At 39.0% G+C, this 23,184-nt stretch overlaps 2 protein-coding genes across 6 annotated transcripts in view; one reads left to right on the top strand and one right to left on the bottom strand.

Moving 5' to 3' along the window:
- Positions 1 to 23,184, top strand: part of gtpbp3 (GTP binding protein 3, mitochondrial) — a 31,554-nt gene that overhangs the window by 7,004 nt on the left and 1,366 nt on the right. For 3 of the 4 annotated variants that reach the window (XM_077584710.1, XM_077584707.1, XM_077584711.1), the window contains 6 exons: positions 315 to 387; positions 1,310 to 1,453; positions 4,162 to 4,327; positions 5,954 to 6,084; positions 6,183 to 6,369; positions 8,172 to 8,403. In XM_077584710.1, coding sequence (XP_077440836.1) covers positions 315 to 387; positions 1,310 to 1,453; positions 4,162 to 4,327; positions 5,954 to 6,084; positions 6,183 to 6,369; positions 8,172 to 8,403 — 933 coding nt within the window. Of the gene's footprint in view, positions 1 to 314; positions 388 to 1,309; positions 1,454 to 4,161; positions 4,328 to 5,953; positions 6,085 to 6,182; positions 6,370 to 8,171; positions 8,404 to 10,020; positions 11,170 to 23,184 lie in introns of those variants that run through there. The other variant, XM_077584708.1, reaches the window with a different exon arrangement.
- On the bottom strand, positions 15,846 to 20,347 carry plvapb (plasmalemma vesicle associated protein b). Of its 2 annotated transcripts, XM_077584353.1 has the most exons (9): positions 19,881 to 20,344; positions 19,577 to 19,753; positions 19,408 to 19,501; positions 18,560 to 18,761; positions 18,249 to 18,468; positions 16,891 to 17,040; positions 16,700 to 16,816; positions 16,310 to 16,414; positions 15,846 to 16,127 (listed from the first exon to the last, which is right to left on the bottom strand). In XM_077584353.1, exons 1-9 carry the CDS (start codon positions 20,082 to 20,084, stop codon positions 16,119 to 16,121), a joined length of 1,278 nt encoding a protein of 425 aa, XP_077440479.1. In that variant the 5' UTR covers positions 20,085 to 20,344; the 3' UTR covers positions 15,846 to 16,118. The 2 variants fall into 2 exon arrangements, with proteins under 2 accessions (XP_077440479.1, XP_077440480.1); XM_077584354.1 differs by lacking the exon at positions 15,846 to 16,127 and having other exon boundaries at positions 16,316 to 16,630; positions 19,881 to 20,347.

Raw genomic sequence — 23,184 nt, 5'->3', positions numbered from 1 at the left:
TTTGCGTGGTAGTTTTAGCTAGCATTTGTAGACGTAGAGACGAACTGTGCAGGTCAAAATACAGAACATGACAATATGACATGTAGGTTGAAAAGGTTTTGCAAATCAATGCATTGCATTTTACACAGTATCCCGACTTCATTGGAATTGGTCAGTGTTTAATTAATTTGATGACATTTATTAATTATAACACTTACTGCTCTTTATTTAGATTTAAGAAAGATTTAGGACAGACTTGACCATGTTCAAGCTCTCCTGTATGGTGGGAGAATTCCACAGATGTTTAGTGATGCTTGTCTCCTCTTCTGTCTTAGTCTCTTGCCCATGTGGAGGCCTTCATAGACTTCAGTGAAGATGAGCTTATTGAGGATGGAGTCTTAACCCAAGGTACAATATGCATACACTTAAAAACAAAAAACAAAAAAAACAGTCCTCCCCGGCCTTCAGAGGAATGTGCAGGGGTGCCAGGGCTCCGTTACTCCCAAAGGAGAGAAGAGTCAGCCTGTCTTTCCTGTTTGGATAATTAACTGACCATCGTGTGCTTTTGCTGCGCCGCAGGGAGAAGCCATAGACATCAAATTGTTCAAAAACTAGTGTCCTTTTAGAAAGCGTGAAGAGAAAGAACAGTGGGACAGTGGAAGCGTTTGTCTTGTCTCCAAAGCCAGCCTGCCAGTGCTGCCACTGTGCTCAGTGGCTCAGGAATAGTACTGTCAGCATTACCGCCGCTCTCTCTGTCTCTCTGTCTCTCTCTCGACTGGTTTCCCATGTGAGCCCGTTAGTGAGTGAGGAATGCCTCCCTAGAGTCTGTCGCCTGCTGTCTGGCATTGGCAGAATTTTTTCGAGCCCTCAGAAGTTGTTAAGTTTCAACACAATATAGCCTGGGAACTGTTGTATGTTTTGGTGGCACGGAATGTGGGCTCACGCCTCAGAGGTGCAAATAATAATAGACTCGTGTTTAAAAATAGCAGGACTAGCTGGCACATTGTCCTTCCTCAACCACACGCAAATATGCCCCAACGGATGTGGACAAAGTGTACTGTACATATTGAACTATTATTGTTTATGGTTCTAGTTTGAAGCAATATTTAGATTTTGTAATAATCTGCATAATCGAGATCATTTAAAGTGCTTTATTTATGCATTTTAAGTTTTTAGCACATTTGAAAAAAGACCTTGACCCAGTTTTGTCTAGACAAATAGTGTCAGACAGCGGAAGTCTTTCCTTCAAAGTACAGAAATTCCTTTAACAAAGACAAGAAGGTGAAGTTGAGCACCATACCTACGTCATGTCCCGTTCCTGTGTTTGCAGCGGATGGAATGGTGCGTGATCTGCAAACCGAGATGGTGCGACACCTAAGGGATGAGAGGCGGGGTGAGCGGCTACGTAGCGGTGTGCAGGTGGTCATCGCCGGAGCCACAAACGCAGGGAAAAGCAGTCTCCTCAACACGCTCTGTAAGACAACCATGGACTATTTAGCAAACACAAAAATGATTTTAAATACACTTAGATTACACTACAATAAGTCTTTTGGTTGCAGTGTTATTTGCAGGCTGTTTAGGGGACGAAAAACCTGGGGCCCTGGGGCCCAAAAAGAAACAAATGCTCTTTTTAGCCGGTATAGTAGTAGAATTACTGGAGTATAGTTGTTATAGTCATAATAATGTAGCTGCAAGGGGGCACAAGCCAAAGTCTTCTTGTGCCGGTCCCAAGCCCGGATAAACACATAGGGCTGTGTAAGGAACGGCATCTGACGTAAAAAACTTTGGCCAAATCATACATGCGACTCAAATATATGTCTTCCATCAGGAGACCAGGTGGAAAGGGAGCAAAGCTAGAAGTTTAGGAGCAGGGTTCAAGTTATTCTATCATGGTGTAGATAGGAAGGGAATTGGAGTAGGAGTTATCGTGAAGGAGGAGTTTGTTAGGAACGTCCTGGAGGTAATAAGAGTGTCAGATAGAGTGATGAGCCTGTAGCTAGGAATTAAAGGTGTGATAATCAATGTTGTTAGTGGGTAAGCGCCACAGGTAGGATGTGAGCTGGAGGAGAAGGAAAACTTTTGGGTGGACCTTGATGAAATGATGCAGAGCATCCCTAGAAGTGAGAGAGTTGTCATTGGTGCAGACTTCAATGGACACGTTGGTGCAGAAAACAGAGGTGATGGGCAAGTTTGGTATCCAGGAGAGGAAGGCAGATGGACAGATGGTGGTTGACTTTGCAAAAAGAATGGAAATGGCTGTTGTGAATACTTTCTTCCAGAAGAAGCAGGAACATATGGTGACCTACAAGAGTGGAGGTAGGAGTACACAGGTAGACTACATCTTGTGTAGACGGTGTAATCTGAAGGAGATCAGTGACTGCAAAGTAGTGGTAGTTGAGAGTGTAGCCAGACAGCATAGGATGGTAGTGTGTAGGATGACTCTGGTGGTGAGGAAGACAAAGACGGCAAAGGCAGAGCAGAGGATGACATGGTGGAAGTTGAAAAAGGAAGAGAAGGTTACAGGGAGAAGAGACCAAGAAGGTGGAGGAGTTTTAAGTATTTAGGGTCAACAGTCCAGAGCAATGGACGGTGTGGAAAAGAAGTGCTGAAGCGTGTGCAGGCAGGCTGGAACGGGTGGAGAAAAGTGTCAGGTGTGATGTGTGAAAGAAGAGTTTTAGCTAAAATGAAAGTAAAAGTTTATAAAACTGGTGGGACTAGCGATGTTGTTTGGTCTGGAGACAGTGCCACTGAGGAAAAGACAGCAGGCAGAGCTGGAGGTGGCAGAGATGAAGATGCTGAGGTTCTCTTTGGGAGTGACCAGGATGGATAGAATCAGGAATGAGTACATCAGAGGGACAGCACGTTAGAGGCTTTGGAGAGAAAGTCAGAGAGGCCAGACTGAGATGGTTTGGACATTTCCAGAGGATACATAGTGAGTATATCGGCAGAAGGATGCTGCGTTTCCAAATGCCAGGAAGGTCCAGAGAAGGACCAAAGAGGAGGTTTATGGATGTAGTTAAAGAGGACATGAAGGTAGTTGGTTTGAGAGCAGAGGATACAGAGGACAGGCTTAGATGGAGGCAACTGATTCGCTGTGGCAACCCCTGAAGGAAAAAGCCGAAAGGAAAAGAAGAATTGTTATAGTCATAATATATAATTGGACTTAAAATACTGTAAACAATAATAAGCAGTTAAAAGAAATGTTGTTTCAGTATGTTTAGTATACTTTATAATTATAATAATATAATTATAAATAATAATATTATAATTTCTTGAGTCAAAATGTTGAATTTCCCAATATTTTAGTGTGGTAACTGCTTAGTGACGCTGCCATAATTGGTAGATTTATCTGCTTGAATCCATTATTTATTTAAAACATAAATTTATATAAAAAAAATAATATTTTAACATACTGTAAATTCATTTAAGTTGATTCTTGTCATTTCCAGGTTTGTAATGTCATGACGTTTCCCATGTTGTGTCAAGATAACCAAACACGTGTCGATTTTAGACTAAGGAAGTATTTGTTTGGCATATTGTATCCTGAAAGCATTTAGAATAACATTAAATAAACTATCCTGAGTGGTGACTCGTACAGTCTCCCCACAACTTCCTATTAGAATAATAGCTGCATTTGTCAAAAGATGTTATAGTTTGCTGTTCTGATTACCGATAGTCGTTTGATAGATACAGTACAGCCATTAGTGATGAAAGCGTTTCTGTGATAAAAGTGTATACTGTATCTAATCTATTTACTGTATATACATACATTATTTACACTGTATACAAATGACTACCACTGAGTCTGAAACATCACGTGCAGCAAACTAGGCAGTAGAGGCTGCTCCAAAAGCTTCAGGAGCTAGTGAAATACATGAAATTCAAGTCAAAATGTGGCATGCCGATAGACCAAAAAGTCTGAATACCTCCATTAAAGCAAAATTCATTTATTCTGATCTTTTAGTAATTTCCAGTTGTTAGCCTTTTAAAATATTAAAAACAAATCATTTTGATATAAACAAACATTACAATTAAAAAACAAAACAACTAATGCCAGTCTTTTGTAAAAAAAAAAAAAAAAAGATAAGAAAAAAAGTGTCTGTCTGGAGGGCTTCCAACTCTGAAAACGATTATGATAAATGATAAATACCATGTGCTTTATTCTGACATCTTCAAATCCAGGCCAGAGACCTGCAGCCATTGTGTCTCCCATTGCCGGAACCACCAGAGATGTGGTGGAGACGGCTCTGGACATCGGTGGCTTTCCTGTTCTCTTGAGTGACACAGCAGGCCTCAGAGACAGTTGGGACCTGGTGGAGAAAGAGGGGGTCCGTAGAGCTCGTGAAAGGTACTACGGTGTTTACATTACAGCTCACATAATGGCCTTTTGCCCATATTTGGTGACATGCATTAGCTGTGTAACCAATGTCGGATGTGTCTGAAAACAAAGGAAGGAAGAAATAAGCCATCAACCTATACTAAAGCCTCTGTAACAAACAGAATGTGTCTTAATACTCCGCAGTGGATATAAATACATAGAAAAACACTCCCAGGAGGTTGGTTGCATGATGAAGAGGTACCTTACCTTGATGTATTTACAACACCTCATCCGTGATGTTGATAATGGACATATTGAGGGACGTTTACTGACAGCCACTTCCCCTGTTTACGCTGGGAAAAAAATAGTGCTTGTTAAACCCGTCATCACTGCTTTGTCCTGTACTAAGAGGCCACTACAGACAGGCAGACAGATGGAGGAATGACACGAGATATTTTTGATCACATAGGAAATTGGTAAAAAAAAACAATCAGAATGGCAATGGCTGACTAACAGCTGATACGTAGAATTGATATTAATAATGATAACAATAATAATCAGTGATTATTTTAACATGAAATCCCAATTTATATTGCTTTAAATTAATTACCATAAAGTACTGGTAGGTTTTAATCACTTATGTATTCCTCAAAAAATCCCAATTTAGCTCTATTCTACCTGATTTTACTGCCAACATATCAGCTGATAAATAACACACCATTATTTTTGTAAGAATGTATGTAAGATTACATTAGTGTGTAACTTATAGCCTCTGTAGAGTGAGGGCTGCTTGTTTATGCCTATAAGCTTGACGAATAACACACACACAAAAAATCATTGTTTCAAGTATATTAGTCTCCTGCTCAATCAGGTAACCAGTAGTGAAATGCTTGGCAAGAAAAGGCAGATGCGAAGTGCTTTTCAATATTGTGTGTTCTTGGGAGTTTAGGTGTATCAATCCTGTTCAGTGCAATTTTTAACAATTTGTTTAAGTGGTGAGCTGCTGTATAGGAAGGGTGTGCAGTGTGTGTTGTATAGAGAACTTTGTGTGCATGACGCAGGTCAGACAGTTGTGACCTGGGTCACTACAGGAAGGAGGTGGTAAGTACAAGCATCCGCTGCAGCTACTAGCTCCTCTCATGGGCTGGATGTGCACCAAAGTTCGTGCTGGCCATTGCTAAATTAGCAACATGACATTGTTCCTACCTATTTTTTTCCCAATGGAAATTACTGATTGATATGAATTATGAATGAACCACATGACCTCAAGGCAGTTATTGACAGGCACCTAATTAAATAAATGTTCATCTGTGTGGGACTGAGAGCGTCCTATTTTTTCAACCGAAAACAAAGTCAGGTTTCAAAATCCAGTTCAAAATTCAAAATTTAATTTCTGTAAAATACTTTTTTATTAATTATGCTGTGTTGAAAAGAGCTGGAATTTCAGTATACTGAATTTCAATATACTTTGCTAACTGGCTAAAGGGTATTACATAGCAATAAGTTTCAATGAAAGCTATATTTTCCTTTAATTATTTCTGATGTTCTATGATTGGCTGGTGTCTGTTTTGTAGCCTGCAGCTCGCCTAATAGCAGCTTGGAAAGGCAGTTGATATGTAAATCCATTTGAATTGTTGATGTATATCTTTTCTCTAGAGTTGAGCAAGCTGATTTGACTCTGGTGGTTGTGGACTGTTCTCATCTCCCCACTGAAATTAAGCAAGCTCAAGACTTCCTTCAGGACTACCTCAGAAATGTCCTGCTCACTGAGGAACAGAATCGCACAGGTACCTACCCAGATGATGTTCTAGACACCAGATGACATGTTCAAGTCATTCTAGACTTAGTAAAAATGATGATATGTATTTACTTTTTTTAATAACAGCATTAGCATGTGACAGGTTCCTTCTGGTCCTGAATAAGGTGGACTTGCTGCCTGAGCAACAGCGACAAATGCTGAAAAGGAAGTTTGAGTGTATCTCTGGGCTTCCTCCTGTTTGTGTGATGTCGTGTCACACTAATGAGGGACTTGAAGACTTCCTCACAACATTGCACAGCAGAGTCAAAACTTTGTGAGTCAGCAAGGTTTACTACAATTTCTTACAAGTTGCTTTGTTTGAAATAAAAATGAGTTATGATTAAGAAACAAAAATTCACGGATATACAGTCATGACATCTCTTACTGTCCCGCCAAGCTCACCAAACAAAAGCAGCATACTACTCATGGACAGATTACACAAACCAATCAGCTCCAAGCTGAAAAAAAAAAATAAAAATGGCGCATCTATGTTGCACAGTCACCCATCCTCCCAACTTGCCCGACTGCTCGCAAACTGGGGGGTAGGTACTAAGATACCAGCAGCTTTGAGCTGCACTTGCAAGCTGATGCTGTTAAACACGATCCTTTTGCGGTTTGGATCTTCTATAAGTAAGTAATCCTTGCCTTTGCGGTGGCAAATAAGATACACTTCTAACAAGTATCGCAATCACTAAAGAAAACCCCCAAAAGAGCAGGAGAAGTTGGAGACGCTGATCGCTAAGCTAATGTGAAATGTAGCGTCAAGAAATACCACAATATGTGTTTAGGGGGAGCAGTACTAAAAGCGCATTACAGTACAGCGGAGAGGAACCAACTATGAACAATAAATTAGCGGGTAAATTAATAGGTGTCAAGAATAGAACAGGTGAAACAGCTACACTATTGTTTAGCCCGGAAATTAATTGGTGATTGCGTCAACCAGGATGACGGAGCTCATAAGGTCAAAGGTGTATTAGTATATTAAATACTTATGATATCAGTGAAGTGATATGCGTTTGTTTGCAAATTTTTTGCACCATAGAGTACGTTTTTAATGAGTTTTGAGACGTTAACTCTCAAACTTACTGTACGTTATATCCCTTTTTTTCACTCAGTTTAGCTTTTTAAGGGACCATATTTTGATTACTTGTTAAATTTATTTCATTGCATAAAATAAAAAAAAATATTTGTTTACATGAAAATCCAGCATTTGAATGAAAAGAAGCATATCGAAGAATAATTCTAATGATTTCTTCTCCTTCCAACAGGAATTATTTACATTTTACATTTAAATAACCCATTCAGAAATACTTCCATTATAATTTTTATATGATTATATCAAGATAATACTAATATTTTTAGGCTATATCCCTCTGCCTTCATTGTCCATTTAAAGCAGTTACACTTGGACAAATATATGAAAAACTATTTACCTACAATCTTACATTTATTTACAATGAACATGTACGTTCTTGCAAAAGTTAAGGCAAAGGGTGTGCCATTGTTTTTTACCTAGACTAAGTAACTGTATCGCTGATGTTTATACTAAGCTAAATGTTACTGTTTTGAGCCTTAAATAAAAGCCATATTATTACGGCACCTTTGTTTTCAATACCATATTTCCTTCTGGGCAATGAATATAAAACAATCAAATGGAAAAACAGTAAGTTGAACGGTACAGTAACTGAGTGTGCTTTCTTGGGTCACACTCACAGAGCAGTTGGTAACCTCAAAATGATTTACTGGTACAAGGCCATCTCAAACAAGGAAACTTGGGCCGTGAAAGATATATATGTACAGTACTGCTGCCTGTTGATTGGTTGAAGGAGAATTGTCACTTTTGTGTGAAAGCAATGCTTACACTGATTAAATGAGACATAGAGTTTACTCGAATAGAGCAGCAGAGACCACTGTTTGAATACAAAGGTTAAGCTTTTACTTAACTGTACTCCCCACAGGGGCTGAAGAAGTAAGGAAAAGGGGAAATAAAACAATGGAATCCTTGAGCTATGAATAGATGAATAAAAAAGAAAAATCCATATTTCACCAGTTCAGTATGTCAAACTTCCCGTCTAGGTGTGGCGACCCTCTGTCTGGTGCCCCTACCCTGACCCAAGCACGCCACAGGGCCCACCTGGAGCTGTGTATCGCAGCCCTGGATCAGTACCAGCGATACCGTGACCTTGACCTCGCTCTGGCAGCGGAGGGCATTCGCTTGGCTCTCACCAGCCTGGGCCGGATCACCGGAAAGGTCGGACCAGAGGAGATCCTGGATATTATTTTCAAAGACTTCTGCATTGGCAAATAGGTGGGTGTAATGATAACAATAAACTGCATAGTGTATTGAGCTGCTCTTGCATGGCCCCACAAAACTGGCAAAATAAAATATTGTAAATAATAGAACCTTGACACTGTGCCAAGCTTTGTGTCATCAAAAGAACACATCACGTTCTTGGCTCCAGTTGAAAACAACCAAGATTCCCCCCTAAATTGTTGTGTTGTTCAGTTGTTGTTGTTTTTTTGGGGGGGGTGGCGGGTGGGGATCTGATTAAGTGTAAATATTTGACATGATGTTCATGTTTAAAAACAGTGTTTAGAGCCTTTGATAAGGGTATGTTGGGCCCCTGGGTCCAACCAAGCCAAATTTAGTGCCGCATAATAAAATGGCAGCACCTGACCACTGCAAGGTCATACCTCCCAGTACGGATGTTTGTATGTACAGTCTGACCTGGAACAGAATTTATTATTTCAGCTGCATCCACATATTCTTCTGTTTTTGTTTTGCCGTGCAAAATCTGGCATTTGATTCAACAAGAAATTGTGGGGGAGGGGTAAAAACAATAATAATTCTAATTTGCAGATTTTTACTATTCACAGGCTGGCCCAGTCCCTATCCACAGTGTATTTAATTATTTGATTTAATTTAATCTCTCCTCACGAAATGAATGAAGTGTCCAGTGTCCTACAGTAAGTCTTTTTGGGTGATGAATCATGAGCCATGTTGTGGCTATGCCAAAATTGGCACTGGCGATGTATATGATTTATAAAGCATTGTAGCTGTCCTGTGAAAAACACTTATGTTAATTTTTTTAAACGTTTTCGGGATGTCTGCATTCAGTTTCATCTCATAAAAGTGTGGATGTAAAAAATGACAAAAAATGGACATAAATGTTTTTCAGAGGACAGTGGCACTATGGTATAATATATCTTTCAATATCATATTTAGTGTCCTTATACAGTTTTATTTAAAGCCTTAGTACTAATATTACTTCCGTGAAGTTAGTAGTTTTTCTTTTAGTATAAAATCTAATTGAATATTTAACATTTAAAATGCCAAACTGGAAAATTTGCTGACTGGTTAATTTATTAGTCCATTGATTTGATTCTGCAATGGTGCAGTGGTCACTAGTTTTTCTATGTTGGGTGCATTCGGAAGTTAGACCTGACACAGCTACTCGACTCTAATGCTGCTTTTCCATTAGCCCCGCACAGCACGCTACCACACCGCACATCACGGAATGACACTACACAGCCGCCATTGCATTTCCATTACAACAGGCGCGCGCGGCTGGAAAGGGGTGGGATTATTTTAACTGTCCAAGCCAATCTTGCACTCCCACAGTGCGTATTGCTCTGCCATAACATTTCACGAGTGGCAAGTCTTGCCAAAATTGAACCGTATTTACAATTTAATATGGACCACCATGGATGAAATATTGCGATCTTGATTTCACGACTGGCTCGCGAAACTCGCTGCCTGTGCTATTTCTGAATGGAGAACTCAGCCTCATTCATTTAACTGTGGCTCGAGCTCTCATTCAAGTGAATGGGAACAGTACCTTGTAAATTGTAAACATAGTTCAGCGTTGTTGTAAAACATTATTATATTTATTCTATATACTGTATTTTTATGACTTTGGCAAAGACCGGCGTTGCTTGCTGCGTTGCTGTCGGCCAATCAGATGACAGGTGCCGACATGGCCCCACTCGGCCCCAGACAACCGGTGCTGCAGAACCACCTCCGAGATGATTCTAAAAAGAGGTACCGTTGTAACCACTCGGCCTCGAAGAAGGCCCATGGAGATGCGAACATCCGGGGACAAAAAATGCCGCTTCGGTGTGGAACCGGTCCGGTGGAAAAGCGCCATGTGAGTGCGAGTGTTCCGTAAGGCAGAACAGGCTTCCTTTCTTTGAATTTATGAACATTTTGTTGTCAAATCCCCATCTTTATCTTCATCAATCATCTTGTATGGCTTCCATCTTGTCGCGTCGCTAGTCAGAGCAGTCAGAGCGTGCCACTCCACTCGAGTGTGGCGATCTGAATAACACATTACAACAGCGCTCTGAGTTTTCAAACGCTCTAAGTGGAGCAGAGCCTGCTTGGAGGGCATTTCCAGACACACCCCTAAAAATACTAATTTCTTTGTGTTTCCATGTTCTAAGATAGCTATTGCGAAATCCAGCAGACCAATTAAGCCTTATAAAAACTGTACTGTGTATAGATAGTGTGGTTTAAAACAAGTTGCCATGTTGCAACATTGCTTGGAATGAGCCCTTGGACCATCTCCATATTGAATGCCAAGTTTATGACAGGGGATGTTAAAAAGAGATCCAGAGAGATGTCAGCGAAGATGGGGTCAAAATGTGAAGAAGACCCAGAGAACGCTGTACTGATTGATGCACAATGCAAAAACATTGCTGAGGCAGTGTGATGCTGTGGGGTGGCATCTCTCTTGCTGGAAAGATAAGGCTTGTCATTGGAGGAAAGTTCAATGCAGAGACATAAGAAGATGAGCTTCTACAACCATTTCTCCACGGGTCCTCCAAGATGACAACACTAACCTCCACAGAGCGGAGTTTATCAGAGACTACCTCCAGAATTTGGGAGTGGAGAGGACGGAATGTCCTTGAAGTCAACCCCGTTGAATACTTGTGCAAACAGCTTGGCTGTGCTATTCCCAACACGATGTTGGCTGGCATGCAACAAAAGCTTGCTGAAAATTCTGTCATAGGTCAGCTATACCTGATTTCTCAGATGCTCGATTAATAAAGGGACTATTGTCTACACACAATCAATACAGTATAAGGGATGTGCTGTGTTTGTTCCACAATGATCCACATGTGAACGCTTCAGTATCAAGCACTGAATAAATGTGCCCAAAACTATGCAGACAATGAGTGACCCAGGTCTCCTCCAGGCTGTGAGACAGGAACATTGTTGAGGTGACGAAGCAGTGGCTTTTGTTCCCCTGTCAATCTGGCCTTGATCAAATATTTATGTTTCTTTGTTGAACTCGTCACCCTTCTTCCCCATTCGGTGGTCGCTGACGACATTTGCTCGCCTTTCACAGCAACAGAAGTGCCTGTCTCTGCGTCTTTTTGTCTTTCTCTTGCGTGTCTCTGTGCTCAGACCTTTCCTCTTCCCGTTCTACTCTGTCAGCCTCTTTTCTTGTTCTTCTTGATTAATTACGACACAAGAAGGGAAGGGGGCATGTTGAGCTAAATGTGGGACTGGCTGCCCAACACATCAAAAGATGTACATTTTCAAATGGGGCCTTTGTGGTATCGTTCTACGTGATGGGGAAATTACACAACTTTGCAGTATCTAAATATAGAATGGACAGATGAACAAACCTTTTTGTATCACATATTCAGACATCCTGTCACATATAAGTTAGAACATGGACCCACTTAAAAAAAAAACACCATTAATAATCTCTCTAAATGTGGCAGAATTCATCAGAACATGTGCCATTAATTTTTTGTTGCCCTGATTTATAAATCATTTCATTTTGAACAAAACACGAGACAACTTTTTGTATGAATTTTTATCTTCTTGCATTTTTATGATCTAGCGGTGACTTGTGCAGTGTGTACGTGTGTGTTACTGGTCACTGAAAAGTGTTAAATAAAGGAATTCCTGTGGGCAAACTCCGGTCACCTGTAACCCTGCCTTACATCATCAGTGCAGTGTCTCTTGTAAATCCTCTGCGCCAAATTCTCAAAGAAGTGAAATTCTGGTTGAGATGCAATGAATTTACAGAAATGTTATATATTGTTCCAGTTTAGAACTTGATTTGTGTCAGCTCCGCCAGACACATTAAAAAGTGTAGTTTTATGTCTAATGGAACTAAAAAGAATCCAAAGTTTGAAATACACGGCAGTCATTATTAGTTAATCTAATATGTGATAAAATACAGTAACTTGTGTTGTGATTTCACAATATTCTGAAAAGCAACATTTCTAAAAATTTGAATTTTCATTATTTTTAATTTTAGAGAAAAAAAATATTTTCTTAAATAGATTTCACATCAAGGATCAGATCAGTCATTAATTACATTATCTACATTGATTGTACAAAAAATAAACTTTATTTTTGGAAAAACAATATGAAAAAAAACTCAAGGTCTGCATCACTTATTTAAAAACAAATATGTTTTTTAACAGACAAAGGTGGCAATTGATGAACTATGATGAGCTAACTACCCAATCTTATAGTGAACATTAATATGAAAATATACATACTGTAAATTTTATCATTTACTACTACTGAAATGTAAAAAATAATGTAGAACATAAGCAGTCTTCTCTTCTTGCCCTTCTTCATCACTCCATTTTATAAGCTAACTTTACTTCCCATCCCTTTCTCTTATGTTCCTCCTTCACTCCTCCTCCACTCCTTTGTTAATAATCTTTCCCGCCCTTCCTCACCCTCAATCTGCGACCGTTGTGCTGACACTTTATCAAATCTATTACATCAGCAGCTACACTGTAAATTCACACTATAAATTATCTTGTTCTTGACTGGAATGGTGTTGCATTTCCCAGTAATTTTCTGATGAGTCGTCATCTGGGCAGAAAGAAACATCCCTTCTGTCAAGCTTTGGTTCAAATGTTGTTGTTGGGCCACAGGGATGTTGAAACTCTACTTAATATCTTAGTGCTCAGTATCAATAACAATAGTCTTGGCTAGCCATCAGTGGTCATAATGCAGTACTGCTTGGCAGTCTCCATTATTAAGGCTGCCAACAACTGTAAAAATTGTAATAAAAAAAAGAAATTAAAAAAATTGTGAAAACCATTTATTTTGCATTGACAGACATCAAGTTTGATTTCTACTGAAGTAAATATACGACCAAAGGAACCAAAATAAAGTTTTTGATTTCCTTCCAAATATTTTTTTTCTTCATGCCCTCCAGGTAATATATTTAGTTTGAGTCAAATGGACTTGCGCATTCGCATTGAAAACGACAGCACATCAGTACCAACATGGTATTGTACTGTAGCTGTAGCCATTTAAGGCTATGCTATATTGTTGGGCTTTGAGTGAGTGTTTTGAATTTGGTAGTTTGAGGGTCAACTGCTTTCAGAAAATGTCCATTTGCTATTACAGCTCAGATTGTGTAGGCCTGTTACCACGTGTGTTTGTGCGGCCACATTTGCTTGTTAGACAATCTATTTTGTTGTTGTTGTTGTCTGACATCTTTCAAAAGACTGCGCATGGGATATTATAAATGGGATATTCTTCCTTCTCCATAATCTTCTTTCTCCTCTTCTCTCTCCATCCTCACCTCATCTCTAGTTCATATGTTGCATATGGCTCATGTTTTAAGATGAAATCATATATTTTGAGTATACTCTGTTGGCCAAGTGTTTGCATTGAGTTTATAAAATGGGGAATACAAATTATTTGTTTTAGTCAAATAAACTAAACCAGCTCAGTGACCTAGTGGTAGAGTGTCCGCCCTGAGACTGCGAGGTCGTGGGTTCAATCCCTGACTGGGTCATACCAAAAGACTATAAAAATAGGACCCATTTGCCTCCCTTGTTGACACTCAGCATTACGGTTTGGAATTGGGGGGTTAGATGAACAAATAATCCCCTCGTGCAAGTGCCTACTGCTGCTCACCGCTCCCTCAGTGGATGGCTCAAATGCCCACTTAGATGGGCGTGACAATCAGTGGTACTTCAACCTTTAACTTTATTAAATGCGAGAAATATTATTTGGTTATACATAAATTAATTAACTGGTGTCAAAGTAAATATGTTAATTCATTAAAAAGTAAATAAATTAGTTGGGTTCATTAACTAAAATGTTAAGAAAATAATTTGAATCAAGGGAAAAAATTAAGGTTGGTTCAAGTGAAGAATTATTGTTTACATCTACATGAAATGATCAGTCACTCAATTTAGTTTCTGTGAAGTCAAATATTTTAGATGTTATATCTGGACACATTTTTTTTTAGTTTAAGCGGGATTTTTACAGTGTAATTACATAGTAGACATTTCAAACACTCATCAGCCAAGTTATTTGGATGTTTCAATATTGTGACCTCTTGAAGAGGACAGGTTGAGTAACGTAGACCTCCTGACTCCATACCAGACAATCAAGCATGTTTTCTTCATTTTCTTCTTTTTTTAATGTCTGTTGCCACTAAAAGTGTATCAAGTGACTAACTGACTCAAAACATGGAATGCCTAAAAGCTCAGTTTTTGTCAGTATTGTGCCATAGCTATTTATGTAAGAACTTGTGAAGTGATTTTGGTTATTATAAATAATAATAAATTTTAAAAAAACTTTGGAAACTGTTTGATCAGCTCTTAAATTCAACTCTTATGAGCTGCTTTTGTTGCCATTGATATATTTGCCTAACAAAATTTACCTTTAGTTGTACTAGGCATTTAAAATAAATTGAAAACTTCCATCATATAGTCATAGTCAAATTAGTAATACAATTACTAACTTTATATTAATAGTTACAATGCTCACATTCCTATAGCTACACATGATGCTCTGCAGTGAAGGATAGTAACATACGGCATACATGTACTTGTGTGTGCGCGTGTGTTTGTACTGTATGTGTATGCATGTTTGCGTTATAGTGTTCCCCCGTGTCACATAACGGAATGTATTGTTAACATTAACAGGATAATGTTTATTATTTATCTATAAAAGTCTAGCGCTTTGTGTGCAGCTACTCAGCTTTGTGTTCTGAACACAACGTGTTTATAAAAGGAAAGGGAAGCAATAAAGCTTGAGCTCTTATAATAGCTGGAGTGTAAAACACGCGAATGGGCATAAATCTTTAGTATGACTCTTTTTAATTACTAAAATCATCGTTTGTCATGTTACTTTTGTCTTAATGCAACAGATGATTTTCTCAGATGATGTTTTGTGACCTTTTGTATGTGCAGCAGCTTTCTTGGCTCCCATAAAATTCAAGAGCTCTAGATGTTAATAATAGCACGTTTGCAGTTTTATTTATTTATTTTTTTTCTTTTTCTTTTTTTTATTTTATTTTTTTCTTCTTTTTTTTTATTTTTTGTTTTTCAGGAGAGCTCAGTATTGTTCATTCGATTTGACATCATCATTGCTCTCCTTTTTTTAAAAAACAAACAAACAAATCAATTAAAAAAAATTTAATAAATGTTTTTTTTTGTTTTTTTTTTAAATATATATACATATATATACATATACACACACATATATATATATAATTTTTTGTATGTGGGTGAGTACGTGTATGTGCGTGTGTGTGTGTGTGTGTGTGTGTGTGTGCGTGCGTGCGTGCGTGCGTGCGAGCGTGTGTGTATTCATCAGTTCACCTAAAGCCCATTAAAAAAAAATCCCATACTAATAATATAATATAATAATAAATTGCCAAATGCAGAAACATCAATGTAAGTTATCACGATGTAGTGGCTCTTTTGCAGTTTTATAACCCAAAATACAAAACAAAGGCATTTTGATGGTTCATTTAATTTATTAAAGGGAAAAAGAAACATTTGTTTAAACAATGTGAGTACCACCCACAAGTAATATTTACACCAGTGTTATGATGTTTTTACATGAACTTGACTGCAGGGATACACACACATTTATTTATTACAAATCAATCTTTCCAAGTGAGAACCAACCACGAGTGCAAGTGAAATCAGTATATTTACAGATTGTTCTTAGTCTTGTTTGTAGCGTCTCGATATATCTCACAATGCTGCATCTTCCAGTCCACACATTTGGAATCATCTCACCTGGGAAACAAAACAAAAGTGTGACTAAATATTAACTAGACTGCAAAAAGCTGACTGGATGGCGGATTTGGTGTAGTTAAAATTAAAGTAAATACATATTTAAAGAAATGTATTTTCTCCGCGGTCATCAGTTACGGTGTGATATGCAAATAATGAAGCTGTGCGCTTTGAGTAAAAGTTACCGTTGAGATTTTGCTGACGCTTTGTACTGCACTAGGCCAATTGGCTGCAGTTTGTCTGTTCTGATGTGGGGCCGACAGTACGCCCGCACTCTTTGGCAGACCCACCTGCAGAACATGTCTTGATTACATTTTATTTAAATATGGGTGCAGTTCACTGTGATTGCACACACACAAACACACAACGTTGGCAAGTTCAACTCCAAAGCTTGAAAGGTGAAAGAATTCAAGTGTTGTTGTTATCTCGGCCGCCCATCCTTCCTGCTGCTGCTGCTGGTCTCTGGTTCCTCTCGAATGCTGAGTCCACACACGTCCACCTCACCTCTGCACCATGATCCATTTAATCACAGACCATCTGTGCACTACACACTATGTTGGCTGCGAGTATTGTACCTTGCAATTGGGCAATGCCCTCAGGGTCTGCAACTCGTTTTCTCTCAGGGCCAAAGTCTCAGCTTGCAATTGTTTCTGCTCTCGAAGCCGTTTCTGCTCAATCAGCAGTTTCTCCAACTAAATAGAACATGTGTTAGTTTAAAAAGAAGAGTAGGAATATACTAGAGGGTAGGTGGTGATTTTAAAAGAACCTTCTCGTCATGAGTCTTCTGCTTGAGTTGCAGCTGCCTGTTGGTTTCGGCGATTGTCTCGTTGCGGGTGCGTTCGCACCTCTGGAGGTCAGCGCTGAAGTGCGAGTTTTGCACCTCCAGTCGGCTCGACATGGCTTGAATCTGAGCCACCTTGGAGAGGAAGGCAGATGTGTGATGTTTTTTTAATGTAATGGCATGATACTCTCTCAACTTTGTGGAGGAGAGATTTGGGGGTTTAGATATGAATTCCATTACGTTTTTATAGTTGAGTTTTTTGAACGATTATAAATTTTCTGAGGTTTTTCAACCTTTATTGAGACAAGGCAGATATTTTACATGAGAAATATAATGTGCCACTTTGTCAAACAAAAATGCCACAAAAAGTGGATTTACAGTTGCACCTTCTGCCATCTAGTGGAAGAGCAATTTGTCGATATGAATGTCAATATACGATGCCGACAATGATAGATGACAAAGATAGGTTATTTCGTTGGCGTCGGGCCGAGACCTTGTACAGTAACCTCCAAAATAGTCACTTTTCAAGAGACCCCCAAAATGCCATGTTTGTTCAACCATTAACATTGCGTCATCAAAGAAGAAAGCCGTTTGCAACACTTTAGATTGGTCAGTAAATTGTAAAAATAACACCCAATATTATAGATTTTTGCAAAAATATGAAATTATTTTACGAGGTTTTGACCTGATGTCAGCGATTTGTAAAACAAATAGCAATTTTCAGATCCGTGAAATTGGATGTTTTACATTCCATTGATGTGTAAAGATACAGATACAGGTTCGGAATCACTGATTTAATCTATTACATCTTGTCTAGTGCAACGTTGATTGGACTTATTTACTACTGATGAGAACTAATTTAGCAGTATTACTTCTGCTTATCTCAATAAGAGAAGAAAAGACATGAGATTATGAGTTTTTTGCCTGCAAATTGAATACTTTCAGAAAGTGATGATGCAATCAAGCGCAAAAAACAATGAAGAAACATTTTAACACCTCATTTTGCAGTGTATCCCCATTAGATTTGCGGAGTTATTTGGAGAGGATATATGTCTTTGTTCTCCATAACTTGCTGCTGTGTCAGTGGAGCCATAGGTCACCTTAAGTTCACATCAGTGGACAGCTGTGTCCTTAACTCAGTCTATTAGTAGTTTTCCAGAGAAAAGGCATCCTCTCTGGAGGATGTAAATTGTTCTCAGTAATACGTCTGAGTGGATTTAACAAAAGTCAAAGTCTAATGAGCCATTTATGCCAAGTCAATATAATGTTCCATGGTATTATGATTGTTTTGAATAGGAAAAAATGTGACGCATATACCATATTTATCAATTCTATGCACATACCTTGTTGCCCACGTTGTCCAAATACAGCTGAAACTTGTTCTCCACGTCTCTGGAGAGGTTGGTGCAACTGTTTCTTATCTTCTCCATCTGCTCCTGCTGGCTCTTCAAGGTGAGGTGAAAGGTCAGTTGGTGGGGGAACAGGTTGTTGATTTTGTTCAAAAAATCCCTTGTCACCGATTGGATTCCATCCAGGGAATGAGCAAAGTCCTCTTTACATTTCCTGGTGAAACATTAAAATCAAATTGATCTGTATTTATTTAACCCTTACAATGATTCAGTTTTAAGTTAAAAAAACACACACACACACATACCTGGTGTATGCGTTGAACTGCTCCGTCAGCATGGTGTTTTCTCTGCGTAGGGCGATGACGTCCTGGTGGTGGACGTCTCTGTCCTTGAGGGCGTTGTCCCTCTCTTGACTCAGGTAGTGGACCGTGTGGCTGAAGTTGGCTTCGATGAGTTCAGTCATGGCCTTCTGCTGCGCATTGAGGCTTTGTAAAGCTTTCAGCTCATCTGGAGGGATTGCACGAGTCTTTTAGAATATTATCTCATGAGTCGTTGTTTTCTTAGTTTGTCACTTTGCCAGAGTATGCATTTTTTTGTGTCTCAATCTTCTGACTCTATGACATTTTGACATTGATTATTTTATGGTGTCATTTTTAATTACAGATATAATTTATGAGAAAATATTATGGAATTATTTTTTATTTCAGTACTTCAATACAGCAGTGAAACTCTTAGCACCTAATTAATATTATAAAATTTCATTTTAAAATAAAATGTTTTCATTCCTTATTTATATTTGCGTACTGGAGTAATATAAATTAGAGTCTAATTTGAACTTGGAAAATCATGTCACGTCAATAGCTCAGACGTGCAGTTTTCTCCCTGGCATGAAAAATTCCACTAAGGTTAAAAGTCATGATCATTGAATCATTTAAATGAATAAATGTGTATAAATAATAAAATAAATAATTACTAAATAATGAATACATGTGAAATTAATATTTTTTTAAGAAATAAAAAAAATATATTACATTTTTTTTTTGTATTTATATTGTTATGAATAATGAATTAAATTAATATATTTTTAAACTTTTTGTTGCACTCAAATTTCTAAAGCATTACAAGAAAGGATGTTTTTGAATACTGTACATACTGCTAGTAGTGACTATGACAGGTTGCTGTATGGGGGGAGTTGGGCATCGCATCCCCATGCTTCGCGTTGTCGCGATCTGCCTCTCACAGATGGCCTGCATGAAGAAGATTTTCGGAAGAATAAAAAAAATAATGATCCATAAACATGCTGCTTGAATATATCCACTTACTAATTTAGCCATGAGGTCAAGTTTTGTGGCATTGGCGAGAGTGCCGAGCTGCTCTAGCCGTTTGGCAAAAGCGTCTTTCTCAGCCATGCATGCTCCAAGTTGAGCTCGCAGCTCGCCTTTCTCCTTCCTCAGCTGTATGTTGTTCTCACTTAGCCTGTTGAAGCCCAGCTCCAGCTCCTGCACAAGAGCAGAGCACTTGTCATCATCTCAGGACACAAAAGATGCGTCGATTGGATGTGAGCAAAAGGCTGCGGCAGGAATAAGCCTGCATCCTTCCTGGAAATAATCATCTCAAATCCCTCACCTTGATTCTCTTCTCCTCGGCCGACTTCTCCGGCTGCCCGTAGATGAGGAAGAGCACCAGGCTGACGATGATGAGGGACTGGATGAGTGAGGAGAAGAAGAAGACTATCCTCAAGTAGTAGCCGCAGCTCTTGCCTTTGGGGTTGTGCAAAGGCTCCCTCGCCTCCAGCCCAAACTTGGCCGCGGAATAGCTGGAGCTGTACATGTTTGGAGGTGAAATGGTGGCAACTGGTTTGGAAGACCTAAACAACAATTGCCTGGGGGACCCTCAAATCCACAAAGTTCTTCCTTGAAGCGCAGAAACCTGAAAGTGGCAAAGTCGTCTGTCTTGTGAGGTTGTGACACCGTCACAGTGCAACATGGACGTATGTAAACACAAATCCTGAGGAGAGAAGTGGGGCCATGTTTATAAATGCACACTTCCAGTCCATCCTGGCCCAGCCCTCACCTCACATACCTCCCCCTCCTCGTCCGCCACCCCCTCATCGACCTCTGCCACTGTTAGAGCCTCAGCAACTTGCGCTTGGAGTCATATTTACTAAAATAGATTGTTGGTCATGGGAAATTTTACAGGTGTACATCATATAAATAATGCCCTTTGTCATTAGATAGGAAAAAAATCAACTCTAAAACTGCAGCATTCTTCAGCAAATTACACATTCCATGGTGAAGAATGGGCGCTTGCTTTCCGTACCTGATCATTATTTCAGTTTTATTAGTTTGCTCAAAATACTGCAACTTCATACTGTAAAATTTTTTATACCAGTGTAAATGATCTGGTATTTGTTTCAGACAACACTGTGTTTATTATGCGAGATAGTATTGATCATTTGTTGTATGGTTAGCAAGCTCTTGTTGGTTTTAAAGCAATGGTAATCATTACAAAAACCGTCCAGAAGGTGTCAGCAGAATATAAGAGATCAGCCTGGGCCATGTTGCAACAAGCTCTTTTTGCCAGTGATTTCAACAGGTTGGTGAATAATGATGAAACTTAGCTATATTCTAATGCTGCAAAACGTAAACAGTCACAAATGTACTTTTTTCCTGATGAAAGAAGAGACTCTAATCTTTCTTTTGGTAGGCTACATGTTTTTATAGCGATAGAACACAATATTCTGTGTATTTTGCAAAATCAATCGTAATCCAGTAGAGCAGCCGGGAGTGAAAGGTGCAAAAATGGCTGGAAAGCGGAGGTACTAGTGGGCTATGGTAGAATGGAGGCAAATAGCCTCCAAGCGCATCGTTTTTAACACTGAAATACAGTATAAAGGGAAGTTTAAAGCACACTTTTTCAAGTATCAAAGCTTTTGCTATTCTTACAGATACTGTCTTTGTGTGAATGAATGCATTTTGTAATGTAGAATGTGTACGTTCATCCATTTTCTGCTTTAAACATCAAGTTAAACAAATCAGGATCAGCTTTAAACAGGAAGTCAAGTTAAACAAATGTCTTTATTAATATGTTCTATGCGCCTCCACTAGTCTAAACACGTTATTCTGATTAATATTACGTTTGTGGAATATGAATTAAGCAGAAAAACCCACCCATTTTTATCCATCTCAGGGGGCGGCCATTTTGCCACTTGCTGTCGACTAAAAATGGCATCACTGTGCTTAAGGGCTCAGATAACGACCAATCAATCATGACTCACCCCTGAGACGGATGGGGAAAAAACAGATGGATTTTGCTAATTCATATTCCACAAACGCAATATTAAGTAGAATACCGTGTTTAGACTAGTCGAGTCGGAAAGAACATAATGTGAAGAACATTTTTGACTTGACTTTCCCTTTAAGATTGACTTTGCTGGGCGTTACTAAATATTATTTTTTATGAACAAAAACAACAGGAGCAGTAATCCATTTTGTATGCAGTTCATGTTTTTGCTCCGTTCTTGGGACGCTGTTGGAATCCAGCCACTGAGCATTTTGTTTTGAAAATCTGCTGTAATTATTTCTGTTTTATAGCACTGGGTCCTACCTAAAAAGTCATGTTTCAGCTTTTGATTACAAAGGCAGCACTGAATTTCAAGGACAAATATTTGAAAATGTATTAGAAAGAACAGTTCTTTTCCAAAAACCTTCACCATATACAAAATTAATAAAGGCTTGCAATTAAATATTTTTTAATTTCTGGCAATTATGTTGCATTGCCACCTACAGTAGATGCTTCTACAGATGGTGGATGATTCCTCCCCACATTCCCCAGACTGTAGATGAGCAAAATAAGAAAAACAGCATATCCTGTCCCAAGCAAGCACGGAAAGGAGTCGTGGCAGCGGAGGAGTGAAGGAATGAAAACAATGGGGAGCTGTCATTCTTCAGGGATGAGCGGATAACAAATTCTCCCTGCAGCACAGAGTCGGCGGGCCCTCCCGCATGCTCTTATCTGCAGCGATGACGTGAGGGCCAGCCGACACTGCGGGGCTGGAAAAAGGGGAAAGGTCTTCTGGCCCCCCTAGCTTTCCTGCTCCCTATTGTCTCACTAACAACATTCCGGTCTGGGAAAACCTCATTTATGAAGGCTTGTGAGTGACAGAAAGTGCATAACTATCAGAAGTGGAGACCGATGTTGGATTAAAAACAGGAAACCTTGTGTTTGAGGGATAAGACAAAATGCCTGCTTTAGATAAGTAACAGGAGACAGGAGATGCATTTCGTCTTTAGGACCAAAGTAATATTCACACCACAGGTGAATGAAAGATATCAATTATGAGCAGGGCCTTCACCAAAGTGGCAACTTGGGGCGAGATTCTATTTGGCATCCACCTTCGACAATTTACATACAATTTTTAATATTGCTTGTTTTTCTTTTGTCTCTTTTTATCATTCAGTAGTTTCACATTTCTTATAGAAGTTTCATTCCTTACATTAGTTAATGGCAGTGAGTTGCATTAAGTATATTGGCATTTGCATTCGATTTAGGACTCTGAGAAAGAGCTACAAAAATCAGAGAAAATGTGTTATTGTAATTAATATGTGTAAGGTGTAACAGAAACATAATAAACACATTTTTAACTTAACTCTAACAGCCTTAACTTTACTCATGTTTCACTTTTTTCCAAAACAAATGAGGCTGTTTTAACTTTTCAGTTTAACATTAAAGCTGCTCAATGCAGAAAATTGAATTTTGGTTCGCTGCTGCCACTTGTGGCCAAAAAATTAAACTGCACACTCCCTTTTTCCCGTACACACCATGCATATGATGTCATGTCCGCACAGTCGTCGGGAAATTCAAACCCGAATCCAATCTGAAAAACAATTGGCCAGATGCTTGCATGAGTACCAATTGTGAATAGCTCAGG

The sequence above is a fragment of the Vanacampus margaritifer genome, chromosome 13 (assembly GCF_051991255.1).
Source record: "Vanacampus margaritifer isolate UIUO_Vmar chromosome 13, RoL_Vmar_1.0, whole genome shotgun sequence".
Taxonomy (NCBI): domain Eukaryota; kingdom Metazoa; phylum Chordata; class Actinopteri; order Syngnathiformes; family Syngnathidae; genus Vanacampus; species Vanacampus margaritifer.
Note: the sequence above shows the minus strand (reverse complement) of the source record. Positions and strands in the feature narration are given on the sequence as shown.